General features: G+C 42.2%; 1 protein-coding gene across 4 annotated transcripts in view; it reads right to left on the minus strand.

Annotated features, from left to right (window-relative positions):
* Nucleotides 1–14,886, minus strand: part of DCP1B (decapping mRNA 1B) — a 70,115-nt gene extending 55,229 nt beyond the window's left edge. The window contains exons 1-3 of one of the 4 annotated variants that reach the window (XM_060245784.1): nt 14,671–14,886; nt 9,756–9,796; nt 2,245–2,372 (exon numbers count right to left, since the gene is read on the minus strand). In XM_060245784.1, the coding sequence (XP_060101767.1) occupies nt 2,245–2,372; nt 9,756–9,796; nt 14,671–14,865 (364 nt within the window). In that variant the 5' untranslated portion in view covers nt 14,866–14,886. The remainder of the gene's footprint in view (nt 1–2,244; nt 2,373–9,755; nt 9,797–14,670) is intronic. The other 3 variants (XM_060245783.1, XM_060245785.1, XM_060245786.1) reach the window with 3 other exon arrangements.
* Between the last annotated feature and the right edge of the window lie 405 nt (nt 14,887–15,291).

Below are 15,291 nucleotides of genomic sequence, written 5' to 3' on the forward strand. Positions count from 1 at the left end.
CATGATGACACCATGTCCAGGTGCCATTATTACATTACCTTTTGGATCAGTTGGGGCTGGAATTTCCCACCCGCTGGCCAGCAGCAGGGAAACACCCCACAAACGCTGAGGTTCCCCCACCTCAGTAGGGGTCTGGCAACCCTAGTCAAGGCCAACCCTGCTTAGTTCTGATGAGATAAGGCTAGCCTAGGCTATCCAGGTTAGGGCTAATGGCTCCACCCCCAAATGTTAAATATTTAACCCCTCACACCTCCCCCCAATAAATCCAACATGAGGGTGAACAAACCCACATTAGAAAGTATTTATGGAGACTGCATTGCATTTCCTAATCTGTGATCCCCTTTCTTGCTGTAATGAAATGCCCTCTTAGCAACCTTTCACAGCCCAGTACAAACAAATCTAGAGAAGACAGATAAAAAGCAGATAAAAATATTGATGAGCTTTGTGTGGTTATGTTTAGCATATTGCCCAGGCTCATCAGGTGTTGAAGAAGCAATAAAGAACCTGGTACAGTATACTGGATTGACTAAGGAAGGGAAGGGGAAGGAATTTGCTACGTCCTGTTCTTTGTCAATCATAGCACCGATTTTGCTCTCACTGGCCATAATCTTAGAAATCCTGGAAGAAACATCAAGATTTATTCAAGGCAGCAACACATGCACAAGGGAAAACGTATCAAAGTTATCAGACTAACTAACAGCAACAAATCAAGTTAGAAAGATCAATGAAGCTATGCAGACAAGGTTTCATTTGAGCCAAATCCTGTATGTCTTCCTGTCATGTGGTTTTAGTTCCTGGTTCAATAGGAATTACCTAGAGTGACCTGTGCTTAAGGTCAGTGTTCACATTCTCCTTCACTATTACATTCTGGTGATGGTTAAGGCAGGAGGGGGAAATCTTAATCCAAGAGAAGTAGATTGATGGAAATGAAAACAACAACAACTTTTATATATAATTCCCCTTTCATCTTGGCAAATTAGAGCTCCCTCATTCGTTGGAACTGGGTAGGATTGTGGTGTATCAATCTTTGGCTCGTCAAACCATCAATCAACTACTCTTGAGTCTCATTTGCTGACTCTGCTCTCCCCCACTCACTGCTGGCCCCAGGGCAGATGAGGATTGGCCCTCTGAGGAAACTGCTAGGCAATGGCTGTTGCTAGGCAACTATTCTTGCTTCTCTCAGTAAAAAGCAACCAAGCTTGGTTCTTTCAGTAGAAGCCTGTGGGGGAGGCCCTTTCAAGACCTATTTTGGCCTTTGAGGGAAAATTCAATGGTTGACTCTGCTCCTCTCTCCCTCCTGAGTGGTTGTTGCTAGCCAGCTAAGCTGATTCTTTCAGTAACAGGCAACCAACTTTGGTTCTGGCAGTTGCTGCCTCTTCCTACTCTCCCATTAGCTAAGCTCCCTGTTGCACTGCTTTGTAGAGGAGAGAAATAAAGCCTTCCCTTGATTGGCTGAGGGATGGTGGAGGAGGGAAAGAGCCATAGAAAAGCCTTCCCATGATTGGATGAGGGAGGGAGGAGGAGGGAACGCTTTCTCTCAATTGCTTGAGGACTCCCTCAATTGACTGAGGACTTTTCCATATCCTCCTCTGGGATGGGGGGGATGGTGTCCTGTTACAGTAGGCCAGATACAGAGAAAGAGAGAGAGATAGGGAGGGAAACTGAGAGAAAGAGAGAGACTGAAGGAAATGTTATCAGAGAGAAAGCATCGTTCTGAAAGGTATCACTAAAGGTCTTTGAGGGAGAATTCATTGGGGCCAGTCCTGACTAGGGCTGCCAGTTCCAGGTTGGTGAGAAATCCTGGGAGATTCTGTGGTGGAGTTTGGAGACTGCATAGGAGTTAGGGCTTCAGAGCAGGGTCTGCCAGACCCAGGTTCTTGCTGTAGAAGCTGACTGGGTGATTTCAGACCAATTACACACTTCCAGCCTCACCTACATCACAGGGTTCCCTCCTTTATTCTCCTTCCCCCAGCCACTTCCTCTTGGAGAACCACTGTTGCTGATCTCCAGGTGAGGGCTGGAGATCACTCAGAATTACAACTGCTCTCCAGATGGCAGAGATCAGCTCCCCTTAAGGTGGGGGGGGGAGTGGTTGGGAAGATAGCAAAGGTGGGGGAGCCCACTATATTTTTCTTCACAATGGGCCTTATCCCTAGAAATAATAATAACACTATTTCAAGACTAATCAACAGGAAATACAATTTTACTTTAAAAAACGAATCAACACATAATAAAAATACTCACATCTGGCATTTCTGTAAAGTAGGAAAGGGTCCTGCAACTGGAAATCTAGATCTTTAGTTATTGGCTCAGTACGATTCTCCATGCTCAGCCTATTCATAATGGTGAAACCATATTTTGGTGAAGCTGATCTGAAAATTATCAAAGCAAGAAAAATTCAGCCAATTAAAAAATCTCCAGCATTAGCTTATAATACTCAAAAATACTGTTGTATACACACTACTGTCATGTTGTGGAAATGGAACTTCCAAAAGCCTGAGAAAATACTTGGATATCTTTTTTGGGTTGCCACACAGAGAAGAGTCAGTGTAGTGTAGAGGACAGAGTACTGGACTAGGATGTGGGAACTCCAGGTTCAAATCCCCACTCTGCCATGGAAGCTTGCTGGGTAACCTTGGGCCAGTCACACTCCCTCAGCCTAACCAACCTCATAGGGTTGTTGTGATGACAAAAAGGGAGGAAAGGAGAACAATGTTCTCTCCACGGGGGTGAAAGGAAGGGTATAAATAAAGTAAGTACACAAGTCAGATTCCAAATTCTAAATACCTTTATTGGCGTAGAAGTACACGAGTAAATAAAATAAAGATTGCCACTATCCCTTTATTATGCTTCATTCATAACAGTTAATGCCTACGCAACAAACTCCTTAGCTTACCAGCACTCAGTAATAAACCCTCGTTAAGTGCATAAACCTCAATTTGACTGCTTTGTGCTTCTCATCAGTCTCTCTGAAGGGAGGAAATCCCTGTCCTGCCGTCTCTGTGCCTGGATAGTGACAAGGGACAGGGCTGCTCTAAAAAAATGTTTCCAGGGCTTTTTTTGGAGAAAAAGCTCAGCAGGAACTCATTTGCATATTGGGTCACACCCCTGATGCCAAGCCAGTCAGAACTGTGTTCCTGCTCCAAAAAAAGCCCTGAGAGTTTGAATTAAATTGGAATAAACCACTATAAACCCTAGTTTGAAATCCTGATTTAGCACCAACCAACAAACCCAGGTTTGTTGGACCACAGGCTTTCAGGCATTACAAGTAAGTGGAATTCAATCAAACAATGATTTCTAAACTAGTTTTTATTAAGAGGAATAAATGCACTTTTTTAATCAATGGCTGCCTTCTGACATAATGACAGATCAAAAACAAGCCTTGTAAATCCCTGGACTTGCACACACCCCTTCCCTGTTCTCTGTGTTAGTAGCTTCACAGCAGAAGACTTCCTCATTCTTAATAAATCATACTTTATCGCTTCATGGGAATTGGATGCAACCAACATACCTGCGGGACTGTCTCCTTCCATGTATGCCCGGGAGGTCGTTACGTTTGGCCTCCCAACACCTGTTGGCCATCCCCAGCCCAAGAGACGCCCGCCTTGCCTCAGCTAGGGCCAGGGCTTTTTCAGACCTGGCCCAGCCTGGTGGAATCAGCTCCCTACAGAGATCCGGGCCCTACCTGGCTTATTAGCCTTCTGTAGGGCCTGTAAAACGGAGCTGTTCCGCCAGGCTTTTAGTTGAAGCTGCAGGCATCTATTCTTGATCTGGTTGGCCTCCCCTGCCAGCACTGTCACCTGTGCTATCCAACAGAATAATATCTGCCATCTCATGGGATATCATGATGTGAGATGACCAGGCTGGGCAATATGTGATTATGGTTTATTTTCTGAGTGCTGTTGAGTTGTCTGTTTATAAAATGTTTTTATTCCATTTTATTGTTTTATCATATGTTGTACTCCACCCTGAGCTCTATGGGAAATGAGCAGAATAGAAATATACTAAAATAAATAAATAAACAAACAAACAGCAAACAATGGTATACACTTTTGCCTACACTGTGGTTTAGAACTCTGCTCACAGGCAAGACAACAAACCACACTTTGTTACTACATCCAACATGGCTATTATTGCTGTTTCGGTAGTTAAACTATTTGAACATTCATTGAATTTTTTTCTTAATAACAACTTTGGTGGACTATATTTCATCAGTTGATTAACTAGGGATCAGTAGATTCCTATTTGCAGACATCTGTTCTGGCCACACTAATTCACACTTCAGTAACTTCAAGGCTAGATTACTGTAAAACACTCTTCATGGGGCTGCCATTGAAGGCAATCCAAAAGCTGCAGCTGATGCAAAATGCCACAGTTTGTCTGTTACCTGACACTGGCCAACAGGAACATATCATTCTTATTCTGAGGTCCCTTCACTGGCTGCCTATGAGTTTCTGGGCCTAATTCAAGGTATTAGTGCTCATCTTTAAAGCCCTTCTTGAACTGGACCCTCTCATTTGAAAAACCATCGTTCCCTGCCCATCCCCATGCAAAAGCTCTGCTCTTCCCACCAATATCTATTATCTTCCCCTTCCTAAACCACATTTATTTCCCCTGCAATTTTCAACAACAGTGGGTTATTTTAAAAAATCACTATAAAGTAAAATTATCCAAATATTTTTTGCCACAAGTATTTATTCATTTACTTTATTCAATTATCTCCCGCCCTTCCCACAAATGGGCTCAGGGCGGGTTACAACATTAGATTAAAACAATAAAATTAAACATTACAATGTGTAAAACTATCACCCTGAAAAGATGGCATTCAGGCAATGGTGTCTCGATAGCATTTTGTACAAGAGATGGTAAATGCCCTGCTGTCATCTCATATCCTCAGTCGACCTTATAAATGATGACAGAAGATAATGGAAGGGGCCAGATGGTATTTAGTATTTGACATCCACAGCCTCACCCAAATACCTGACAGAATAGCTTTATTAGCAGGAAAATACTCTTTTATCACTATTCCTTGTACTTTTTTTTAGTGACCTCGGGGCTGATTTTTATTTGCTGTCATCTGATGTTTTAGCTATTTTAAATTTTAACTTTATAAAAAAATTGTATAGTCTTCTGTTGTTAACTGCCTTGATCTCTGTGAACTCAGAGAAGGGTGATATTTAAATCTAAATTATTAAATAATAAGTAAATAATGAAGCAAACCCCCTGGGAAAGCCTGCCTGCCCCCCTCACTTTCGATCTTTGGGGGACAGGTGAAGGCACTTTTATTTAGGAACTCATTTGGATGAATTGACTAGTAGTCCCAAACAGTGATTTTAAATTTGGTTTTTATGTTTTCTACTTTATTTTATCTATGTTGCAAGCCACCTTGAGCTCCGTAAAGAAAGGCAGCTAAAATGCTTTAAATAAATGACTCAAAGATTTTACTGCTGACATGACAGAGAGAGAAGACTGCTAGGGACTAAGCAACTGTCCTCTGAACCAGAAAGTCCCCAGTTCATATTTCATCTCAGCCACAAAATCACCAGCAATGCCATCCTAAGCAGAGTTATGTCCTTATAAGCATACTGACTTCAGTGGACTTATAAAGGTGTAAGTCTGCTTAGGACAGCACTGCAGGTAGCCTCAGGTTGCCCATCTGCAATATAAGGTTACTGATAGTGGCCTTCCTCACAGGGCTGTTGTAAAGCTTACTGAGATAGTGTGGTGTAGTGACTAAGAGTGTTGGATTAGTATCTGGGAGACCCAGGTTCGAATCCCCATTTGTACCATGGAAGCTTGCTAAGTATGGGCCAGTCATACTTTCTCAGCCTAACAGATCTCACAGGTCAACAGACTTACCTCACAGGGTTGTTGTGAGGATAAAACAGAGGAGAGGAGAATGTTGTAAGCCACCTTGGGTTCCCATGGAGGAGAAAGACAGTATAGATGAAGTCATAATAAATGCTTCTTCACATTTATATTTCCAAAGCAGAGGAAAGGGCAACTCTTACTCACCAAAAGCAGCCAAACAAGTGGATAATAACATATCTGGGTTAGACTGAAAATGGTTCAGTTAGAAGCTGTAAGGCCATTTCCACACAGGGTATCTGGATGCTAGGAAGTGGATTTCCCCCCACCCTTTCACACAACATAGAGATGTTCTCATTCAGTTTCCAGCTTGCCCTTAGCTTTCCTGTGAGCATTCCAAAACCTGCTTTTGGGAAACCATCTTTTTGGAGGGAATGGCAGCAAAACTAGGGGGAGCATGTTGTGTAAACATGAAAGTCCAGACCTTTCCCAGTCCCACTCACATTGCTGCCATTTTCCCTGCCTCAGTCCCCCATGGCTGCCACCCCCACTCACCACCCATCACCATGGGGCTTTTCCATTATTTTTTAAATTGGTAATTGACAGATCACTATTCTCTCTCTCTCTGTATGTGTGTGTATATATAAAAAAGAATCACACAATTGGAAGGAACCTCCAGGGTCATCTAGTCCAACCCCCTGCACAGTACAAGAACTTCACAAATACCCCTAATATATATAGAGAGAAGGAGAGAGACAGCCACCCTGAGCCCACTTGTGGGTTAGGGCGAGGTATGAATTAAATATACGTCAAACTCCTCTGGGCCAGAATGATGTTTGAACAAATACGATTAATGAGATTGTCATGTTTTTATTTTTATCAGCTTTTTCAGATTTTTTTTTTGTTGGACTGAGAACTTAATTTCAACTCTGTATATTTATTGATTGCTGTTACCCGCCCTGAGCCCCTTGAGGGAATGGTGGGTTATAAATAGAAAATAATAAATTATTTTTATTGGAAGAGGCATAATTTCAGATCTCTGCACTTCGGGGCGGGGGGATGACTTTGAAAAAGGCTCCAGCAACACAAAAAAATGAAACCTAGATTGGTTTATCCAAACTGGGACAAAAAAAATAAGGAATAACATCTAAACTGGAGGGCAACGTAAGCAAACTGCAAATGCTTTCCATATCCCTTCCCAAGAAGTAGCTAAAGCGCAGATATGCATGGCCCCTTACCCTAAATAAGCAGTACTGCTTAGGCCCACAGAGCTTTTACACATTTGGGCACTATCAGGGACTTCCCATCATGCAGACAGGAATGCAGGGAGATACAGTATGCCTCTATCTGCATTGTCATTTGCAGCATTTCAGGCAGATGTGTTCTCCAGACGCTACTGCAAATAAAAGAGTTATCTCCATTTACACACGCACCTGCCTGCCGGTTGAACAGAAACATGCAAAGCCACTCCTATTCTGACTGAATTCCGCTTTTGCCATGACAGTGCTGTTTGCTTCGATGAACATTAACCAGAGAGACAAGAAGATGCAGGGCTGTAACCATGCACACCGTTTATATGTTCAACAGGGCAAACATGATTGCTGAATAAGACATCAATCTGTCACTGAGGCACTCTGTTGTAAAAGGTAAACATTAAATTGTATTTTAAACAGAGCATTTATCAGCCTAATTCATGCGGAGAATTAAATTACATTACTAAGGTCCCCCTGGTCAGTATTACCTTCAGCTTCTTCAAATCAGCACCTGCTGTTCCTTTTCTCTTATAAGTAAGACAGAAATGAAGCCAATCACTTTCAATGAACAAAATGGGACAGTTGAGATAGAAAGCCAAGCCATAGTTTAGTTCAGGGGTCCCCCAATGCAGTGCCTGTGGGCATCATGGCACCTATCTACACCTGTCCTGGTGCCCACCAAGTGTTTTTAGAAAATATGTGGCATATTGCCCAGCAGGACTTCTGATTTGCCATTGGAGATCTGATAGTTTGAGTGGCAGCTGCCACCACCATGTTGGTTTTAGTCTCCCTCACTCCTCTTCCTGAGCGTATTCCATCAATTACTTCCATTCTCCCCTGTGCTGGGGCTTCCTCTGTGTGTGTGGCTCCCACTCCCACCGCATCTATTTTGTGGTGGGTTCTACCTATTCAGTCAGTCGTTTTGTGGTTGCACCTATCACCCTCTGCCAGAATTTCAAAGGTGCCCACAGGCTCAAAAATGCTGGGGTTTGGCTTGATTTGCTTATCCCTGGTTTGGCTTGATCTGCTTATTCAAACACCCCTTCCAGCAAACCAGGGCTTTGCTCTTGCTTCCCTTCCAAATCAGCAGTACAAATCAGCTTCATATTATGGTGAGCAATTCTTCTTTGGAGGGGAAGCAGCTTTGTTTGGTTCAGATGAAGTCATGGAATTAAGTCATGTAGTGCCAAACAATGGTTTGACATTATGTCTGAGAAGTCTCAGTGTTTCTCAAGCAGGGATGGAAAGGAATAGAAAACAGGAGGAAGAAATGGTGATAGAGAGTGAGGTTGAAGTAGGACAGCAGGATGTAGAACCGGGAAAGAAGAGGCACACAGAACAGTTAGAAATTGGATAGTTATATCAAATTGGGGGGGAGGGGGTTTGGGGGGGGGGAAATGCAGAAGATTTAAGAAGTTCAAAAGAGGCAATAATTTCATAAACATTTACGGGGGGAAACTTTATATCAGGATTCTTTGCTGATAGTGGCAGAGCTGTATTAATCTGCTACACCAAAGAACACGAAAAGAATTCTTACAGTCCTTTTATACACTAATTATGTATTGATGTATACTGTATTGATTATTAATGCATAAACTAATTATTAATTAATCTTACTGTTTATTATTTAATTATTAATAATTGTTATTATTACTGTAGGATTTAATTATCAAAGCACAGATTTTTACGGGCTTAGAACTCATTTTGCCAGATGCATGACACTGATTCTTATTTTGTAGAATATATACATGGGACAGGAAAAGGGGGGGGGGACAAACACCTGGAAACACTGGGGAGTAAAAGGAGGTATTGTCTGTGGTAACAGGATCACCTACTTGGTTTTTTAACACTTGCAGCAGCCAAGAATGGTTAATCCCCCATTGACACAGTCAAATCCAGGGGGAAATTTGAATACAGCGGTTTCTCAATGAACCTCTGAAGATCATTTGTTGAATAGCTGAGACTTTCATGTCAATAGAACAATGTCCTACTAGACTGAGATGGGCTCAGGCCAGTTTCTGAATGTTACTAATTTTACGGCAAATTTGTGACCTTTTTTCCTTTTTTTTGCATGGCGAATAACCTTTTTGTCCTAGATAGGATCAGAAAGGTGTTGTTGACAAGGACATGGAGCTGACAAAGCAAGCTCTGACTGTCATGAAAGCTTACCCTTAAACAGCGGTCATTGTGTAGAAAAATAGGTGGTGGAGCTTATCCAGGGATTGTTATGCAGCTGCAAATACTATTCAATGGACAAGGAGGTGGAACTCTCAGAAAGGTTCAGGAGCTGTGCTCCTGTGAGCGCCCACTAAATCTGAGGCCTGCCCTTAAATAAGTCTTTCTCACTTTGCCGAAAGAATGTTTCCACCTGTTTTGAACTGTAATTTATCCTGACTGGATTGTGCAACATAACTCCTCTAGTAACAGTAGTCAGAAATCTGTCAATCAAGGGGGATAAATTTCTTGGTCATATTCTGTTATGTATCATGTTAATATCGAATTGAGTACCTTCTCAGAGTTCCGCGTAAATCACCCATACCTAATTAACAGTTTCATGTTACTCGAAAACTTACATTTCTCACATTCTGGAAATCCTTTAATTCAGTACCAAACAGAGCTTCAGTTGCTTCAATTCCACCTCCACATAGATATGACATGACTGTAAAGGTTTAACCTTAAAATATTTTATCTCACCTGGTATAAACAAACAGTGTCCCTTCTACGTCAGTCTTCTCCTAAAATCAAATAAATGCACAGAGTGAATGACAATCACAAGCAAGCAGTGAAAATCATTAAGTATTGTGATTATGGCGGAAATATTTTATAGGCATAAAGGTACAAATATTAACAAAAAGACGACAGCAGCTCTGTAGGCCTTGCTGGTTTGACACACACTGTAGACTATGGAAGTCTCTAGACTGATAGGGGACTTCTACTTCCCCGGAGAAGGAAAGTGCCAGGGATTACGTTAGTTTTCATGTGTGTGTTAAATGCTGTCAAGTCGTTTCCGTCTTATAGCAATCATATGAATTAATGACCTCCAAACTGTCCTTTCATTAACAGCCTTGCTCAGGTGTGCCACACTGAGGGTCGTGGCTTCTCTTATCGAGTCATTCCATCTCAGTGTTGGGTCTTCCTCTTTTCCTTCTGCCTTCCAACTTTTCCTAGCATGATTGTCTTTTCCAGTGACTCTTGCCTTCTCATAATGCGACCAAAATACGATAGCCTCAGTTTAGCTTCTTGGGAGAGTTTATGTTTGATTTAATCTAGAGCAGGGGTGAAATTCATTTGTTATGAGGGCCAAATCTGACATTAATAAGACCTTGTTAGGCCGGGCCATGTCAGGTTGGGCCATGTGTGCACCTACTTAAGATCAGGTAGCAGTGATATAAACTTTATAAAGGACACAGACAAACACAATTAAAGATTTTTTTTTAAAAAAAGCTTAAAACATGCTTGGAACATTAGCACTCATTGGTCTTAAAGGTGCTTTCTTTGTATTTCTCCCATGGGATCCAGGGAAATGGGCAAAGGAAGCTCTGGCTCTTTCCTTCCTACCCCAGAGGATCAGGAGGGGAAGGAGACTTAGCCAATAGAAAGAAGAGAGGCTTGGCTCAGTAGTTATGCTGGGCGTTTGAGAGAGCTTGGCAAAACAAGTCAGCCCTCCTCCCCTTCCTCCCTAAAGGAGGAGTCTCAGCCAGTGGAGAAAATAGAGTTTTGCTCTGTTGCTCCTGTGCGATTGAGCAAGCCTGGCAAAGCAAGCGGTTATCCAGAAGGAAGCAAGAGAGAGGGAGAAGGAAGCAGTTGACAGCCAGTTGCTCAGGGGCCTGATAGGAGCCCTACGGAAGCCTGATTTGGCCCCCGGGTCGCATGTTTAACACCCCTGATCTAGAGCCCACTTAGGTGTCTTTTTGGCGGTCGACGGTTAAAGCAAGTTCAATTTGAGCTGAGTAGAACCTAAAATAGCACCAGGAACGCAAAAAAAAAAAAAAAGTTAACTTTTGCAAGATACCTTTTGGATTAGAGTATCAGCTGAGATCTTGCAGAGAACAGGGTACTGAAGGTACCTAACTACAGAGTGATGATGTTTGTGAATGGATAAAAACAGTAGAAAAATGTAACCTAACTGAATTGTTCTGGAAAGGGCCCACACAGCAGATGTAAAACTAAACAAGCAAAAATGAAAATTCAGAATTCAGGACAAAGCAGATTTAGATTTTAGATGAAAAACTAACTATGAAATGATGTATAATCAATTATTCTGTTGGCCTCTACCTCACATATAGACTCTGCCAAAAAAGATAAACAGAGATTCCAAAAAGCGATTAGAGAAATGGTGAGGTTTGTGGAAAAATTCATGCCAAGTTTGACAACTCCCACGCAGTAAGCCTACAAGTCTTCCTAGAAAATATCAAACCATGGCTATAGCTAAGAAAAAGCCTTTCAGATGTTCCTTCAAGGATCTAGAGATTCTTTTATATAGCTATAGCTATATTCTCTTACTATTGCAAAAAGCCAGGAAAAGATCTAGCAGTAACAGGCACATTACCCTACCATGATATTTGACAGGACTGATAAAGAAAATGATGATGAATTTGACATTATCTGTGTCAACCGATAAAAAAAGCTGTCCGGTATCAGAAAAATGTGCAGCTTCTGTAAATTCCTGCCACAACAAATGACATCACCCTGCAGCAACTGATCAATACATCACTCTAGACCAGTGAGAGATTCAAAACTGCTCCATATTTTCAATTTAATGTGGAGCTTTTGTTCACAGATTTGACAATCCACAAAGTACTGCAAAATGGCATGCCTCAGATACATGAAACACAACTGGACACTGAAAAGCAGGAAAGGCAGGGCCGGAGATGTGCTCCATTAGCCTCAGAGGTATCTGCATATTGAGACAGCAAAATAATGTGACTCATGCCAAAGAAATACTAGCCCAGGCAACGGAAACAGCGTCTTGAATAAACAGTGGCAAAGCACATGTTTTGCATGCAGAAGGTGCCACAAACAATTGGCATCTCTACTTAAAAAGATTTCCGCTAGCTGATATTAGGAAAGGAAATTCTGTCCCCAAGACCAGTGTTCCCTCTAAGCTGAGATAGTGTGAGCTAGCTCACAGTTTTTTCGCCTCTGGCTCACACATTTTTGTCTTGGCTCAGGAAGGATGCTCCCAGAGCAAACTAATTCATGCAGCAGCTCACAACTTTAACGCCAGTAGCTCACGAAGTAGAATTGCTGCTCACAAGAATCCACAGCTTCGAGGAAGCATTGCCCAAGATCCCAGAAAGTCCATGACAGTCAGAGTACACAGAACTGAGCTTGACAGGATGTTTCATTTATGCTGGACAGTAGAAAGTAAGGCAGATAGAACAAAACTTTACCAGAACAATCAGAATTACAAAACTGAGAAACCTGTGGGGAAACACTTTAACCTTCCAGACCATTCAATGGGTGACCTCAAAGTTGCTGTTTTAATACAAAGGAACTTCAAGAACAGAATGGATAGGGAAATTGCTGAATTACAAATTATTATGAAACTTGGGACAAACACCTCCCCAGGACTGAACAGGGATATTGGTTTCTTATCTCCTTACATATGCTAAACCCACTTTCACCAAGTATAGCTATATATCCACAGTATTCCAATGTAATTTCTCTTTTAGAGTAGTGTATCAGAATAACGTTTTTTGTATTGACATACTCAAATAAGGGATATTGGCTGTTTATCTCATTACATATACTAAACTCATCTTCTACTATATTTTAATGCATTTTATTTTCTAATGGCAAACTAGAATGATGTTTACATGCATGGTACATGTTAAAAGGTGAATTAGTTGGACATGAAAAACTTCTGAGAAGGAAATGCCCTCATTTTGGCCCAGGCTTACTAGCAATAGAATAATTAACAGACATCTCACATTCTGACATGTTACTTGTTTTATTGGTTTCCCACACTAATGCTACCCAGATCAAAGGTTTTCTTAATTTGTTAATTTTACTATTCTGTCATTGGATTTTAACTTTGTACCGCTTTGCATTCTAAACCACTGCCCACCAGCTATATCTGCTCACTGTACCTCATTCCTCGTCTGAAGAAGTGTGCATGCACACGAAAGCTTACATTCTGAATAAAATGTTGTTGGTCTTAAAAGGTGCTACCGGACTCCTACTTTGTTCTAGAACAATGGCAGTGAGTACCTGTTGGTATCAGGCTGCATCAAAAAGGCAACAGTTTTCTATATAGCTCTCGCTGTTATTGCAGTGATAACAGTGCTTTCGCATGGAATTTTCTGCACATTTCTCTTGCCTTAGCCCAAGGTTACTGTCACTTTCCCCTATGCCACTGGGGGGGCTCTTTGCTTGCTTAAACCAATTATTTAAATACTAATATAACAATCACTGCTTTTTAAAGCTCTGCAGTTGTAGTGGAGGAGATGATAGATCCAGGAGACAGAGACAAGTAACATGGTGCTGATGTGGGCAGGTCCTTAATAATGCACACTTTCTCATCCAAATGTGTTTGGCCTGTGACTGCTCCAAACAGATCATATCTAATCAGGTTTGGGAAAGCTGGGAGCAAATTAGAAGAAAACTTAGAAAGTGCATTAGCAGAGGCCAAATTTGATGGTTATCAAGCTCCAGGTAGAGGAAGGGGTTCTTCCAGAATTACAACTGATCCAGAAGTTGCCGTTTCCTCCAGGGGAACTAATCACTGCAATCTGGAAGTCAGCTCTAATTCCAGAACTCTGGACCCTTAGTTTGGTAACTCTACAACCAGCATCTGAAAAAAAAATATGATGTACACATTGAATACTTTGCTGTACATATGTTGAATGTAACATAGCAACTGCCCAACTCACAAAGAAAAATCATTTGCACACTGTGCATGGACTGCATGAGCGTTCACAGTAAAGGAACATGTGAATTTATGAGGCTGATCTCAATCCCATTGTATGTCAGTGTGTTCTCTGAACAGAGCAGTACTTTCTTGCACACCTGGACATGAAACTCCCTTCCTTCCAAGAAGTTCAATTTCTTTAAAATTCTTGGCTGTAGTTGAAGGTAAGTGGGGCGGGGGATATACATACAACCCACTTGTTAGGACTCTAGCTGCATATCTCTAGTAAAGCGCAGGTGCAGAAGATCAAATTAAAGAGCACAGAAAGAGACCAATATTCCCTCTAAGCTGTGGAGTCTTGTGAGCAAAAATTCTACTTTGTGAGCTTACTCTCATTAAAATTGTGAGCTACTGGCATTAGGGATGTGAGCTACTGCATAAATTAGTTTGCTCTGGGGCCATTTTTCCTGAACTGAGGCAAAAATGTGTGAGCTAGAGGCTAAAAAATTGTGAGCTAGCTCACACGAAATCAGCTTAGAAGGAACACTGCAAGAGACTCCAACCGAGATCACCAGGATGTACCATTTACACGTACACTTGAAGGATGATGTTGTTTTTTCCCAATATGCCCCTGCACTACAAAATTTACGGCAAGGGAATGACGTCCCTAATTTAAAGAGGCAGCGACATTATTGCATCCTCTCCCATTTCTCCAGCACCCCCACTACCACCCCGGGATGACACTCGATCACGCACCCACTCGTTGGCTCGGTGCCCAAATGTGTAGAGCGCCACCTGGCTGGCCACGTCCAGGATACTGCTGATATAGGGGTCGTGTCGCTGCAGAGCCGCCAGGCTGATGTCCAGCCCCTTGCCCAGTGGGGCGGCCCCAGCCACCGCCGCAGCCATCTTGCCTCGGAGAAAAACAACACTCGAGATTGGGGCAGGCATGGCTAATCCACAGCCGAAAGGGAAGATGGGGCGGGCCTGCCTCCTTTCCCCGTACTCACCGCGGAGCGGGAAAGCGGGAAGGAGTCAGTCGTCGTAATCGAACAACGAGTCGAGAGAGCGAGGAGCGGTTGCTAGGGGCAACGGGTCAGCTCCCAGTGCAATGGCCTGCTGCTCTCCAGTTCCTCGCTGGTGCCGCGTTCAAAATAAGTGAGGGGATGTGAAGAGTAAAAGATACGTGACTTACTCAGAAACAAGGCACCAAGCTTGCCCACTCAACATAGGTTTCCTGCCTTTTGCAAAATAAATCAAGAACGTGTGTAAAAATATATATCACAAAACAACTGGTATATTGTTCTGATGATGACAATATAATCACTGACATGACAACAGAGGAAGAAGTCAAACACACACACAATCTCTGATGAT

Source organism: Heteronotia binoei, chromosome 8 (assembly GCF_032191835.1).
Source record: "Heteronotia binoei isolate CCM8104 ecotype False Entrance Well chromosome 8, APGP_CSIRO_Hbin_v1, whole genome shotgun sequence".
Taxonomy (NCBI): domain Eukaryota; kingdom Metazoa; phylum Chordata; class Lepidosauria; order Squamata; family Gekkonidae; genus Heteronotia; species Heteronotia binoei.